The sequence below is a fragment of the Thermobia domestica genome, chromosome 18 (genome assembly GCF_964235325.1).
Source record: "Thermobia domestica chromosome 18, izTheDome1.hap1.1, whole genome shotgun sequence".
In the NCBI taxonomy this organism is placed as follows: Eukaryota; Metazoa; Arthropoda; class Insecta; order Zygentoma; family Lepismatidae; genus Thermobia; species Thermobia domestica.
This window is the reverse complement of record NC_137471.1, coordinates 174,546,153-174,562,546: the sequence shown is the minus strand read 5'-3', so window position 1 is coordinate 174,562,546 and position 16,394 is coordinate 174,546,153. Positions and strand designations below refer to the sequence as shown.

The 16,394-nt window shown below is 37.3% G+C and overlaps 1 protein-coding gene across 1 annotated transcript; it reads left to right on the top strand.

Annotated features, from left to right (window-relative positions):
• Positions 1-7,061: 7,061 nt before the first annotated feature.
• LOC145674820 (uncharacterized) lies at positions 7,062-9,536 on the top strand. Its single transcript, XM_081745040.1, has 2 exons — positions 7,062-9,347; positions 9,489-9,536. Exon 1 carries the CDS (start codon positions 7,094-7,096, stop codon positions 9,188-9,190), a length of 2,097 nt encoding a protein of 698 aa, XP_081601166.1. The 5' UTR covers positions 7,062-7,093; the 3' UTR covers positions 9,191-9,347; positions 9,489-9,536.
• Positions 9,537-16,394: the final 6,858 nt, after the last annotated feature.

Here is a 16,394-nt window from a genome sequence, read left to right as displayed (position 1 = left end):
TGTATGGGCGTTTGTATACAGATATTGCTGGATTACCAAGAGCACTTGTAAATAAAGTAGGTCTTCGTATAAAATTACATCGCAGTAAAGATGCTTTTTGTTTAATGTCACCTGTAAATACTTCTTATAAAGTAAAACTTGAAGATGTTACTCTACATATACGTCGCATTGATGTTGCACCTCATTTGGCAATGGAAATCAATACTAATACGAATCATGAAACAACAAAATATCCCCTTACAAGAGTTCAAACAAGATCGTATACTATTCCTGCAAACGTTAATTCATACAATGTTGATAATATTTTTCTGGGTAACGTACCTAAAGGTCTCGTTATCGGATTTGTTTCCAATTCGGCATTTAATGGAAAATCTGAACTAAATCCATTTCATTTTCAACACTTTAACGTTAACAAACTGCAGTTACAAGTTGGATCGAAATCTTTTCCTCCCAGTCCCCTCACCCCCAATTTTGAAAACAATTTGTACCTTCTAAGTTACCATTCTCTGTTTTCTGGTACTGGTTTATATTATAAAGATAATGCACATACTATTACTCCTGAAGAATATCCACACGGCTATACTCTTTATGCGTTTATTCTATCACCTACAGCAACATTAGATGATTGTACGTGGGACCTTGTGCGTGATGCACCTGTAAATGTTAAAGTTTCCTTTTCTGAAAATTTAACTGAACCTATAACATGTATTGTATATGCCCAGTTTGATTCTTTAATTCAAATTGATAAAGATAGAAATATATATACTGATAATAATTTTTAAAAACATCATTTTAATAAAAGAAGTATAGGAGGTCACTTCTAAACATATGAATTACATGTGCCCTTCTGGTACAAAGTGTGTTAAACATTGTATATTGTAATGTTTTTGCTTGATTATTTAGAGTTGCAAGGTATCATACTATGAAGTGTCTTAAAAGTATTTTTCATGCGTTAGCACCATTTATCGTTATTGGAAAAGTTATAAAAAAATCTGTCAATAATATTATGAGCATGCTATTTCGTTTTATGAGAATATTCCATATACCCCACTAGGTCTTCCAACATATACGCGTATAAAGTGAAGTGAAGTGAAGTGATGTGAATTTAAAAACAAAAGTTATGTACACGGATGATTTAATAAAAGTGTTACTTCGTGATAAACTTACCGGTGCAAATGTGCATGGCATATATCCTATTGATAAAATACCAAAAACTGTACAACCACCGGCTGGACTTATTATAAATTTAAGCAATTCATCTTCAGGTGGCACACATTGGGTGTGTGTATTCATTGATGAAAATCAAAGAGGGTACTATTTCGATAGCCTAGCTTTACCATTTCCAAAAGAAATAAAAACTTTTTTAAATAAAAATTGTAAAATATATTTTACAAATAGTTCCGCATATCAAGATGATAATTCAATCTTGTGTGGACAATTTGTGTTATACTTTCTGCATCATATTGTACGAAAGAAAAGCTTTCAAGAATGTTTAAATTTATTCAGAAAAAATAATCTTAAACAAAATGATAAAATTGTATTTAATCATGTAACCAATATAATGAAAAAAGAAAAACAAGTAGAATAGCTTAATAAAATTTTTAATTACAATTTAAAATCTTGTATTTTTATTTACAAGAACATATCATTTCCTTTTTACAACTTTGCAAATGCATTAGTTAATGTTATAGTACGTTGAAACTTCCACCAATAACATAATTGTTGTGCATTACGAAATGCACATCCTGATTATTTGTCAAGTTTAATATTTTGTTCATGAAAAGTACAATAATCATTAAATACGTTTGCATGCAGTAGTAATCGCGGGACTTGAGGCCATTTTTACCGCCCCCTAGAGCGTGGCGCCCGCCGCCGCCGTCAAAAATTTGCGCCCCGGGCGCCCGGCGCCCATTTTTGGGGTTACATGTTATGACGTCATAGGGTCACGTGATGTTAGGCCATGCCTTTTTGGGTTACGTGATGTTAGGCCCTGGAGCATGGAGCCCGCCGCCGCCGCCAAAATTTTGCGCCCCGGGCGCCCGGCGCCCATTTTGGGGTTACATGTTATGACGTCATAGGGTCACGTGATGTTAGGCCATGCCTTTTTTTGGGTTACGTGATGTTAGGCCACGCCTTTATGGGTTACGTGGTGTTAGGCCACGTCTTTATGGGGTAGTTTTACCGAGGGGGGTTGATTTTGTTTTCTTTTACGGCATAAAATTTTTGGAGATCGTTACTTTTTAATGGAATATAGGTGTATGTATAGTTTACTTTGCGGTATATATTTTCAATTTAGCGCCCCTAGGCCACACCCCCGTTCGCCTTTATGGGGTAGGTTGTTGATTTTGTTCCCTTTACGGTATAAAATTTTGGAGATTGTTACCTTATGATGAAGTACAGGTGTATGTATAGCTTATTTTGTGTTACTTGATTTTAACTTTTGCGCCCCTGGAGTGTGACGCCACTGAAATTTTGCGCCCCGGCCCCTTTAGTTTACATAGTTTACGATCCGCCTTTATGGGGCAGTTTCACGTATGAGTTTATTTGTTTCTTTTTATGGTTATAAATTTGAAGAATGTTATTTCCTTTTTACCTTATAGGATGTATATATAGCTTACCTTATTTTTGTTCCCTTTGATACACCCATGCGCACACCTTAGCATTACGTCATGGGGTCACGTGGTGTTAGGCTTTATGGGTAGACCTACCGAAGGGATGCAGGGGTACATAGGACCAACCCCCTTACATTTTGGAAATTGCCAAATCTAAAAATTTGGTATGGTAGCCTAGGACCATAGTATGTACCTCTACTAGTATTGGGTGTCTATGTCGTTCCCTTTCATGGGTAAAAAAATTGCCAAAAATTCAAATTTCGGGGTTTTTGACCTAATTTATCCTCTTGGATGAGGTGTTATTATCCCCCCTTTGATGAGGTGTTATTACCCTATATGGATATATGTGCATATACAGGGTCAATTACCTTTCATAAGACATGGGTATATTTGTGCACCCCTTTAAAAATTTGGGAGGAGTACATTGGCCCACCCCTTAAATTTTGGAAATCGCCCAATTTAAACATTTGGTATAATAGTATAAAATCCTAATATAGATCACTATAAATTTGGGTGGTCTACCTCGTTCCCTTTTAGGGGTATAAAATTGCCAAAATATAAAGGTAAGCAATACGTTGTATCACGTGTTTGGTTTTTTGACCTAATTTATTCCAATGAATGAGGTCCTATTATCTTATATGGTTATATGGTCATGTATAGGGATCCATCCCCTATTATAAGACATAAATACATTTGTGCACCCCTTGAAATTTTTTTATTTTGGGAATGATACCTTGGCCCACCCCTTAAGTTTTTAGAAATTGCCAAATTTAAACATTTGGTATCATAGTACTGGACCCTAATATATATTACTATAAATTTGGGTGGTCCACCTCGTTCCCTTTTAGGAGCCATTTTGTTCCGCTTTAGGGGTGAACATGGATACAGTGGTCCACCTCGTTCCCTTTTAGGGGGCATTTTTGTTCCGCTTTAGGGGTGAACATGGATACCTTGGAATCGTCCCGAGTTTGATTCTTGGAAATGTTGAATTTAACGTCCCCGCGAAAACGGTGAGAAATGATAGGACGAAACATGAACTTACTTGACTGAGGATTGAAGCAGTGACCTCATACACTAGAGACAATCGCTGAGCCATCGTACACGTGTGTTGATTACTATGCAATGGTCCCGAGTTTGATTCTAGGTGTTAGTTTCAGGAAAATGTTAACGTTCCCTTGAAACGATGATGAGAAATGAGAAAACATCATAAACTTACTTGCTTGCGGATTGAAGCAGAGATCTCACACATCAGAAAAAAAAACGCTGAGCCACCGTACTCCATTCAGTGCAAGCAATTTTTGCGTATGAAAAAAGAACATGAACAGATTATGTTACATTACTACACATTTCTGCTCGTTGTTACGCATAGAAGCTTGTTATTGTGAAATTGCAGCATGTGCTTTTACTACATCAGCATTTTTTCTCAGCTGACGGACTTTTAAAGCTCAACTTTACATTTATGTCAAAGACAGTTTCGTAACATATCGATGAGTGTTACATTTTTTCAATCAAGTTTAAGAAAAATGAATCACATTTTAGATGTGGTAATTTGAATGTCGTAAGAAACTAACGAGTCAACGGTATGATGTCATTATCAAAATTGCGATACTAGATGTCGTAACGATTGATGTGTAAGGAGAAAAAACGTGAATAATGTCACAACCAATCAGATTGCTTCTTACATCACGTTTCGGCTCATGATGAAAGCTGTGTTTTCATTGGTTCTCCGTGATGTCATTGATTCATTTCCTCGTTTCTGATTGGCTGATAGTGTTGTCACTTTATAGTTGAACACGTTTCAGACCTAAATAAAATTCTTAATTTCATTTTCAAGTCCTACTTCCACGAAGATCTTGAATGAACGTAGGTGTACCTCTAGTGACAGCGTGACTTTACTCCGTTCCTTGAATTTGAGGTAAGTATCAACCGCGTTTCTTAATATCAATGGAGTGTTTTTGCATGAGGATAACATTGTTATCACTGTTTTTATTTAACATGAATTATTTAGCAAATGGAAGAATAACCCTCACTTACTTGACCGGGGATCGAATTAGGAATCCCACACATTAGAAGTAAGCACGAGAAAATTGTTGATTTTGGTTTAGCGTCCCTTCAGTAGTGGGGTGCTAGGAATACAGCTTAATGTTGAATTTGAGCGCATACTGGGTGTTGAACCCGGGCCAGAGTTGCGTAACGCTAACCACTTAGCTCAGTTTCTGAAAGTAAACAAAGAAACTACGCACGAATTTGTTCCCTACAACGTGAGACGTGGACTTGCAGTTTAATGTGGGATCTGATCTCCCGCCGAGAAACGAATTCGAGTCTTTCTTGTCTTAGCTCGAAAAAAAAAAAAGCAAGCGCATGACATTTTGTTTTCGTTTCATGTTCGTCATACGTTTTAAAGTTCAGTGTCAGAGGAAAAATGCTTACTACAATGATTCTTTCAGCACAGTTAGAAAAACAATTTCATTCATTCTTTTTATCACTACAGAAACTTAGGTCATTTACATGTTGATGTTGGTCCGGGTTTGACGACAATAAAACGTTTCAGTAGTAGAACTATTTGAGATATGATCATTCTTTTAGGATTGATCGTGTAGTCATTTTGATAACGTAGTGATCTCTGAATTCAATTTTAATTCGTGCTTTTTTTTTCTCTCTTTTCGTTTTAGATATTTGTTTTTCTTTGCCTATTCCTTTTCTGCTTACCTTACCTTTTTCCCTATTTGAATATGGCTACTTCTGGCTTTACTGTCTTGCGAGAATTCAATAGACATTATCGGCGTTTTAATCTTGAAGGACGAATGCTGGAAATTCAAATTAATGCTCCGACTAGTGACACAGATATTGTGGAGTGGGTTCAGGCCTCCTTTCAACAGATGTTGGATTACTTATTGGAAAATGTCGACGAATTATCGATGGTTGGATTGTCGATTTTATCCCACGATGAGAAGAACAAACCGTTTTATCTATCTTTCCGGCGTGCAAGTAATCTGACACTGGAGACTTTATGGGCATCCTTTGATCGCATTCTTCAAAGTAACGATAGTTTTCTCATGAACGAACCGTTCATTGTCCATTTTCATCATGTGGATGTGCCCCGTGGATTTGGATTGGTGCGTCGAGGTCTTTTACCAAACGACGAATTATTAAAGTGCAAGAAAGGCATTTTACGAGTAAAAAACACCGACAAGAAATGCTTGGCTTATGCAATTGTGATTGCTATTGGCCTAAAGAAATATAAAGATACAAATCAGAAACTGTACAATCAATATCGCAAACAGCGCAAGTTTGTTGTTATTCCAGACGTACTTGAACTTTTGTCTCGATCCTCAGTGAATTTAGATCATGGGGGATCCGTGGAAGAATTGCGACAATTGCAACGCTACTTGACAAATTATAAACTTACCGTATACACCAGCTTTTCCGGAGAAGATATTCTGTATGAAGGACCGGGTGGCGAAGACAAGATTCCAATCAATTTAATGTGCATCAATTCTCATTATGACATCATCACATCATTAACGTCTGTTTTTTCTACCAGCTATTACTGTACTGCATGCCACAAAAAATATGATCATCGTAATGCACACGTCAAGAACTGTTCGGCCATGTGTGAGAAATGTTTGCAGAAACCGCCATGCAGTAAGACCAATACGGAGAAGCAGTGCCCAGAATGCAATCGTGAATTTTATGGTGAAACATGCTATACAAATCATCTGACTGTACCATACCATAAAGGCCAACCAATATGCAAGATGGTGAAACAGTGTGCCAAATGTCTACGCATTTATTCGTTTGTCCATACAGGGGAAAGAAAACATGATTGTACTGATTATTTTTGTAATGTGTGCCATAAACACGTTACGTCTACCCACCAATGCTACATGAAGCCTGATACGACTCAATTAAAACATGGAGTTCCATCAGTGTTACATGCCAAGAAAGCTATGATTGTCTTCTATGATATCGAAGCCACACAGGATACTTTCTTCGATGAAGACACGTTCATTCATAAGCCCAATTTACTGGTGGCCCAACAAGTATGTTACAACTGTGTTCAAGATGAGGATATACATCATCCGTGTGAAGTTTGTGGACAGCGAGAACATATTTTTCAAGATGATCCGATCAATGCCTTTCTTGCGTATTTACGTCAACCACGACCCAGCATCAAACTTATTGTATCTTTGGCACATAACTGTAAGGGATATGATGGTCATTTTATTCTTAAATCTTTAGTGGAAGAACATGAATTGAAACCTACTTTGATCTTGAACGGAGCAAAAATTTTAAGCATGAAAGTGAATCACTTATCGTTTATTGACTCCTTAAATTTCATGCCAATGGCTTTAAGTAAATTATCCAAGGCATTTCATTTACCAGCGACCAAAGGATATTTTCCACACTTTTTTAATACTGCTGCAAATCAAACGTATGTGGGAAAATTACCGGACATCCATTATTATGGTGCAGATGAAATGAAAGTGGATGAACGAGAGAAATTCATGACATGGTACAACGAACACCAGAACGATACGTTTATTTTCCAAGAAGAATTGGTAAACTATTGTGTCCAGGACGTCAACGTACTTCGAATGGCTTGTATATCTTTCATGACCACTTTTGAACAAGAAACTCACGTCAATCCTTTCCTGGAGGCTATCACTTTGGCGAGTGCGTGCAATTTAGTATTTCGACGAAATTTCTTAAAACCTAATACTATTAGCATTCTCCCTGCACGTGGATATCGTCACAGAAACAATCAGTCACGGATTGCTTTGCAGTGGCTTGCCTACATGGAAGAAAAAGAGGGTCATTCAATTCAACATGCTGCGAGAGGAAAAGAAGTTTATGTTGCTGGTTTTCATCTGGACGGTTACTACAAAGATCCTGACACTAAAGAGAAACACGTGTATGAATTTGAAGGGTGCAGATTCCACGGCTGTCCTCTATGTGTCCCTACAGGCCGTGATCAACCCATTTATGAGAACTCCGAAGAAACAATGAACTATCGCTACGAGAGAACACAGCGTAAAATGAAGTTATTACGATCCATGGGATATAAAGTACATGAAATGTGGGAATGTGAATTTCGTCAAGTGTTAAAATCCAATCCAGCATTGGCCTCTTCTTTAAGCACACATCCTTATACTAATAAGACACCATTAAATCCAAGAGACAGCTTCTATGGTGGCCGTGTTAATGCCATTAAATTGTACCACGTCGCAAATGAAAATGAAGGCGAAGAAATAAAATTCTTGGATATCGTCTCCCTGTATCCTTATGTGAATAAATGTGGACGGTATCCAATAGGGCATCCACGAATATATCTACAGGGAGATCCAGAAATGCCCGACATTCAAGATGTCAACGGATTAGTCAAGTTGAAGATCTTGCCTAGCAGAAATGTGTTTCATCCAGTACTGCCATTTCGCTCAAATAAGAAGTTGTTGTTTCCACTTTGTGCTGCCTGTGCCACAGCATTAAATCAAGATTCTGAATGTACACATTCGGACAGTGAACGAAGTCTAACAGGAACGTGGGTGTCCTATGAAATTCAAAAAGCCATTGAACTTGGGTATCAAGTCATTGAAATTTACGAAATTTGGGATTACGACATCACCGTATATGATCCAGAAACCAAGACTGGCGGATTATTCAGCGAATACATTAACACATTTTTGAAATCTAAGCTGGAAGCTTCTGGTTGGCCTGCCAATTGCGTCACCGAAGAAGAAAAGCAGCAGTATATCCAAGTGGTACAACAACGGGAAGGCATAACTTTAGATGCAGCAAATATAATGACAAATTCAGCACGTCGTAGTCTTGCAAAACTCTGTTTGAATGCCTTCTGGGGACGACTCGCTATAAGAGACAATTTCAGCCAAACGACCATCATTAACGACCCCAAAGAACTGTATCAGAAATTAACTGCTCCAGATATAAAAGTCAACCAAATTTTACCTGTTAACGATTCGATGTTATACCTTTATTGGCAGTATGAAGATGATGTTCCAGTACAAAATCACAATGCTAATGTTGTCCTTGGAGCATTTACAACGTGTCAAGCTCGTCTGGAACTCTACAAATATTTAGAACTGCTGCAAGAAAGAGTGCTATATTTCGATACAGATTCAGTGATATTCACGCAGCGACCATCACAGCCCACAATAGAACCAGAAGTATTTCTTGGTTCAATGTCAAATGAACTGGAATCAATTGGACCAAAAGCATACATTAAAAAATTCGTGTCTGGTGGCCCAAAACAGTACGCCTTGGAAATCTACAACCCCGACACGAAATCAACCAGTTATGTATGCAAAATTCGTGGATTCACACTCAATTATACTGCAAGTCAAAAGTTAAATTTCAATAGTCTGGAGCAAATGATCGTAAATCAATCGAGTGAAAAAATCTCCATTAGCACGCCGCACAAAATTTACAGAACCCACGATCATCATCTTGTCACAAAACCTGAAGAAAAGAAGTACAGTTTCAACTATAAAAAACGCCGATTAATACCAGACACATACGAGACATTGCCCTATGGGTATAAAAAAGCCAGAACAGAATAACAGCCATATTTTCCCCTAATCCCACCAACATCACCTCCCAAAGACGGGGCAAAGAATCAACGCAACACGGGACATGCTTCAACGAGGCCACAGCGGAAACAAAACTCAGATGACATCACCTTGCAGAAACCCGTGGAGAAAAAAAAAAGGAATTCAGGTACGTCACATTTGCGTTTCTTTTCTCACCTCACTCTCTCTTGATCAGTTAGTTCGATGTTAATAATCTGTTTTTCTTCTTTCACAGGAAACAAAATAAATATTACCATGTATATTCATATGTTTTATTTTCTCTTTACAGAATTTGTACCCGTCACGGACACGTCTTCCTTTGAAGAAAAAAGAAATTCTGTATTCATTTTCACATGCTAAAAATAAATGTACAAAAACATGATTCTGTGTTTTTTATTTCACATCCTAAAATCAAATTCTTTTTCCTGTACTGCGATTTCAATTTCTTTTTCTGAATCAGTTTACCGGTAAAATAAATCAATGTTTTACGAAAAAAAAAATCAAACTAAATTTTTGTTTCAGAAAATTTTTAGTGTACGAAAAAAAAACTGATTCAGAAAATTTTTGTGTACGAAAAAAAAATGTTTTCAGAAAAATTTTTTGTGTACGAAAACAAAATTCTGTTTCAGAATTTTTTTGTGTGTACAAAACAAAAACTGTTTCAGAAAAATTTTTATGTACAAACAAAATTCTGTTTCAGAAAAATTTTTATGTACAAACAAAATTCTGTTTCAGAAAAATTTTTGTGTGCAAAACAAAAATCAGTTTTCGTCACGAAACTGCTCCGACTAAATGAATCGATTCATTCTGATAGTGTTGGCAGCACTGGAAAAATTTCGGTAAGTATCGCTCAGACCCTGAGTTACAGCGAACACAACTAGATTCGAACCAGCAACCTTACATGTCTGATTCATCTCTAAATACAGCCAACTAAACAATAAGATTATGTGTATACGTCAATGCTTTGCACTGAGTCAACAAGGTTTTCTTCAAGGTCAAAGTTGCACACGAAGTAAAAAAGATGACAACGCAGATCTTCTATCTTTCTATATGAAACATAAACCTAGTATAAACTGCTCGCACTGAAATGTGTAATGTAACATAATCTGCTCGTCTTCTTTTCATACGCGAAACTGTTCGCACTGAATGGAGTACGGCGGCTCAGCGCTTCAATCCACAACGAAGTAAGTTCATGTTTCCTCCTATCATTTTTTTCATCATCGTTTCAAGGGGACGTTAAACTCAACATTTCTTAAACTAACACAAAAATCGAACTCGGGACCATGACATAGTAATCAACAAACTGAACTTCTCAATCGAGTATGGTGACTCAGCTCTTATTTCTGATGTGTGAGGTCTCTGCTTCAATCCGCAAGCAAGTAAGTTTATGATGTTTTCTCATTTCTCATCATCGTTTCAAGGGAACGTTAACATTTTCCTGAAACTAACACCTAGAATCAAACTCGGGACCATTGCATAGTAATCAACACACGTGTACGATGGCTCAGCGATTGTCTCTAGTGTATGAGGTCACTGCTTCAATCCTCAGTCAAGTAAGTTCATGTTTCGTCCTATCATTTCTCACCGTTTTCGCGGGGACGTTAAATTCAACATTTCCAAGAATCAAACTCGGGACGATTCCAAGGTATCCATGTTCACCCCTAAAGCGGAACAAAAATGCACCCTAAAAGGGAACGAGGTGGACCACTGTATCCATGTTCACCCCTAAAGCGGAACAAAATGGCTCCTAAAAGGGAACGAGGTGGACCACCCAAATTTATAGTAATATATATTAGGGTCCAGTACTATGATACCAAATGTTTAAATTTGGCAATTTCTAAAAACTTAAGGGGTGGGCCAAGGTATCATTCCCAAAATAAAAAAATTTCAAGGGGTGCACAAATGTATTTATGTCTTATAATAGGGGATGGATCCCTATACATGACCATATAACCATATAAGATAATAGGACCTCATTCATTGGAATAAATTAGGTCAAAAAACCAAACACGTGATACAACGTATTGCTTACCTTTATATTTTGGCAATTTTATACCCCTAAAAGGGAACGAGGTAGACCACCCAAATTTATAGTGATCTATATTAGGATTTTATACTATTATACCAAATGTTTAAATTGGGCGATTTCCAAAATTTAAGGGGTGGGCCAATGTACTCCTCCCAAATTTTTAAAGGGGTGCACAAATATACCCATGTCTTATGAAAGGTAATTGACCCTGTATATGCACATATATCCATATAGGGTAATAACACCTCATCAAAGGGGGGATAATAACACCTCATCCAAGAGGATAAATTAGGTCAAAAACCCCGAAATTTGAATTTTTGGCAATTTTTTTACCCATGAAAGGGAACGACATAGACACCCAATACTAGTAGAGGTACATACTATGGTCCTAGGCTACCATACCAAATTTTTAGATTTGGCAATTTCCAAAATGTAAGGGGGTTGGTCCTATGTACCCCTGCATCCCTTCGGTAGGTCTACCCATAAAGCCTAACACCACGTGACCCCATGACGTAATGCTAAGGTGTGCGCATGGGTGTATCAAAGGGAACAAAAATAAGGTAAGCTATATATACATCCTATAAGGTAAAAAGGAAATAACATTCTTCAAATTTATAACCATAAAAAGAAACAAATAAACTCATACGTGAAACTGCCCCATAAAGGCGGATCGTAAACTATGTAAACTAAAGGGGCCGGGGCGCAAAATTTCAGTGGCGTCACACTCCAGGGGCGCAAAAGTTAAAATCAAGTAACACAAAATAAGCTATACATACACCTGTACTTCATCATAAGGTAACAATCTCCAAAATTTTATACCGTAAAGGGAACAAAATCAACAACCTACCCCATAAAGGCGAACGGGGGTGTGGCCTAGGGGCGCTAAATTGAAAATATATACCGCAAAGTAAACTATACATACACCTATATTCCATTAAAAAGTAACGATCTCCAAAAATTTTATGCCGTAAAAGAAAACAAAATCAACCCCCCTCGGTAAAACTACCCCATAAAGACGTGGCCTAACACCACGTAACCCATAAAGGCGTGGCCTAACATCACGTAACCCAAAAAAAGGCATGGCCTAACATCACGTGACCCTATGACGTCATAACATGTAACCCCAAAATGGGCGCCGGGCGCCCGGGGCGCAAAATTTTGGCGGCGGCGGCGGGCTCCATGCTCCAGGGCCTAACATCACGTAACCCAAAAAGGCATGGCCTAACATCACGTGACCCTATGACGTCATAACATGTAACCCCAAAAATGGGCGCCGGGCGCCCGGGGCGCAAAATTTTGGCGGCGGCGGCGGGCTCCATGCTCCAGGGCCTAACATCACGTAACCCAAAAAGGCATGGCCTAACATCACGTGACCCTATGACGTCATAACATGTAACCCCAAAAATGGGCGCCGGGCGCCCGGGGCGCAAATTTTTAACGGCGGCGGCGGGCGCCACGCTCTAGGGGGCGGTAAAAATGGCCTCAAGTCCCGCGATTACTACTCATGCAATGTGTTTAATGGTGGACACTGTTTACTTTCCAAATCAATAACATTAGCTAGTGCAAAAATATTTTTAATCCAAAGTGTTTTTTCTGCACCTTTACAATAAAAGGTTGCATCTTGTTTACAAAGTTGATATATAAGCTTACGTATGTGTGATACAGTATAACCGCATTTATCATTCCAAGTTAATCCGTGTAAGTTTAATGTTAACCATTCAATTTGTTTTTGACAACCTAACGGAAGTACATTGTATTCTACTGGCGATTTTATTAAACAATGCAAATTTACTGTATCATCACACGCAGTTAAACAAAATTCACGTATAATAAATTCATGATTTGAAATCTTAAAAGCTTGTATGTCAATAATGTATTCATTAACACATGGTGAAATTTTATGTTTACGTTCTAAGAAAAACGGTATAATTTGTCCAACAAATTGAGTGTTCTTTAAACAATCACGCGCTTTGCGTATAAAGTTTATACTTGAAATTTCACTATGGTGTTCTTCAAACACTTCAAATAAATCAATAAGAGTTATATCGTTGGATAAATATTCTACAGCAAAAGTTCCTACATCATGAAGAAATAAACATTCATGTTCAAGATGCAGCAAGCATTGTACACAAAAAATATTGTTTAAAAATATAGTTTTTAAAGCACAAACTTCACTAATATGTTCTTCACTACATAATACACATACACTAATATCGGAAAACATTTTGCACAGTATGTTTTCTTAACACACTGCACTATACGCATTCGATCTGTCTTTTTCAAGTAAAATACGCAAAAGATCTTCTCTTGCATTCACATCAATTGTTAGTTCCCCATATGTAATATTAAAATAGTCTCTTGTTAATGGTCCAATAGTGTGTGTTTCTCCATAAATGTTAAACAATTCGTCCTGTACACGTGGAGTCGTCAGCACATACCAAACACGTAATCGTAAAATATCGTCATCACAATAAAAACATTCATGAGTCCAATGAAATGTATCATTCCAATAACATGCATAGCATATCAAATAATCATTTGGATTCCATTTCACAATACTGTCTCTAATACAGTTCACATCCACGTAGTTAACACAACATTCACACTTCCACCCTAATTCTGCTGAAGCAGGTGAAGGTGGCGGCGTACCCACATTTGATACCAGGCCTTCGTCTGATTCCGCCTCACAATCCACGTTATCCTCCGAAAACTCGTACACTTCGTCATCGTGTAAATCATTTGTCTCTTCACTATCAGATGATAAACATGGGTAAACTTCTACATTATCATTTTCATATCTTTCTAATTGTGTTTCGTTAAATGATGAATTGGGAGAATTTGGATAGTTCTCTATTTTTACTTTCTTTTTACAAAAACTATCATTCTCGTCGTCTAACTTACGCTTTTCAACATTGTCTTCGACAAACTGATGGTTCTCCATCGCTAACAAAACTATACATATAATTTTAGAAATCAATATTTAAATAAAAAATCAAATGACGTCACGCGCTCGGGTCCGCACACGCGGATGTTTTCCGGTCGCGCACGCCTCCGCGCACCTTCCCGCGCCGCGTTTCCGCCATCGGGTGCAGGGTTCTAACATTTTTTCTTAAAATTATTATTTTTTCATAAACATCCCAACTGGAAAATCATAGTATACATATTATCTTCCCACGCTATCAACATCTGGTACTATTCTTTCTTTCTTGTTGTTTACAATTCGTTTTTTCGCAACAAACCTTTTTTCCCACACCACCCTACAAAATCTTTTTAAAAACATACACCTGCATAGCCTTGTATATACAATTTCTCTTTTGTTTACTATTTAACATATGTACACCTTGTCTCAAAAAGGTTGAGCGCATTCTTTATTGCTGTTTCGAGGCAAAAAATTTCTAAGTCCAACTTCGGGAATCTTCGGGAAAAAGTAAACCAGGTTCGAACCTCGAAGCCAACCTTTGCAATCGGGAAAAATCTTGCAGATGTGTTTTTCTTCTTTTAAATATAATAAGACTTGTTACCAATTATATATAAAAAAGCAACATTGATTGAAATACTTAATGATACAATATCTCGAAACTGTATTAATGCCAGCACATGCTTGTTTGTCATTTTGCTCTCCATACTTAATGGAATATTTAGATACGTAAACGAATCTTTCCATATGTAAAAGAATGGTGAAAGTTAACACATAGAACATTATTCTCTCCTGAGTACTAAAATAAGAGTCAAAGTAGAACAAAAACAGCGTTTGCAGTGGATATGAATGTAATTATTATCTTAAATACCGTTATATATCGCTAGAAGTATTGTTCGTGGAGCGCTTGTGTTAGCTCAGTGGTACGCCGTTGGATTTCAAATCGTAAGGTCGAGGGTTCGCTTCCGATCTGAGTCAATGTTTTTTTTATGAAATTCTTTTTTCCGCAATGCATGAAAAATTATATAAAATAATTACATTAAAATACGTCAGCTGTATATATATAACATACAATCATTGCAGAACAAAGTGATTATTATGTTTAAAATATAACAGGTGATCACAGTGCGTTGGTATTCTATGATATATGTGAATGTTAAATACAAATTAAGAAAATAATATCATTGCAATGAATAAATTATGTAGTGTATTTATTTGGAGCTATTTGTCATCGGAAGTTACTTCTGAATTTTCTCATTACAGCAAGTGATTTACGCTTTCTGAAGGGTAAAGAGACCATTCAGGTATAAACATAAATTATTATACAAACTCCAATCTTCGTTACAGACACAAAACTCCCGATCCCCAAAACTATGTAAACAGGAAATTTACGAACACGAAGTCATGTCTAAGAGACTTACTTATACTCGAGAAAGAAAGCAGAATAGGATTTCTTTCCAAAGGATTTCAGTTCAATAATCTGCAAGGCTTTTGTATATGGATGTGGTCCCTTTCTCTCCGCCAATATATATAAAGTAAAAGCGATCGATATTAGTGTCGAATCCATAGTTCTCGTTGTTGCAGAAATTAATAATTACAACTCCGAAAGCGTTAAAGTCCAAATTTAACTCTCATCGTAAAGCTCCTTTGTGGTTAAGCGTATAGCGTACACGCTTTCGGTGTGGGAGACCCAGATTCGGCCCCCAGCGAGAGCTCATGTAGTTCGCGTTAATTAGTAGGTCTACGTCTCATATAGCCTCACTGCTGACGGGACGTTAAACTCAAAATCAATTCAATTGGTTCAAAACCCATTATTATGGCGGGCGATAAAGGATGAAAAATAAAATGTCTCAAGTGATTGAGATTAGTGTGAAATCCATAGTTTGAGTTCGTGACACTGTTACAAACACAATATCATTTAATGCCACGTTTTGGTATGAGCGACTATGCCTCCTGGATTTTGAATTTACAGGAGCAACATCAAAAGCATTGCTCACACAGCTCTAAATGTTTTGATGTATGTATACGTGTATATTCCAGCGAAACTCCGGAATGTCTGGAGCAACTTTTACCTAACATGGGAGACATATTACTTTCAATCTAAGGAAAAAAATATTGTGGAATTCAGATACCTCAAGGGATTGAAGTTGGGAAGAGTGGCATGTAAAAATAGTGTAAAATGACTGATTGTAGAGTGTTATCCATTGTTTTCTCGGTCGTTGAGATGAGTAGTGAGGCACTCAATGGCA

Coding starts and splice junctions, on each gene's coding strand:
- LOC145674820 (XM_081745040.1), top strand. CDS start 7,094: ATGAAAGTGGATGAACGAGAGAAATTCATGACATGGTACAACGAACAC.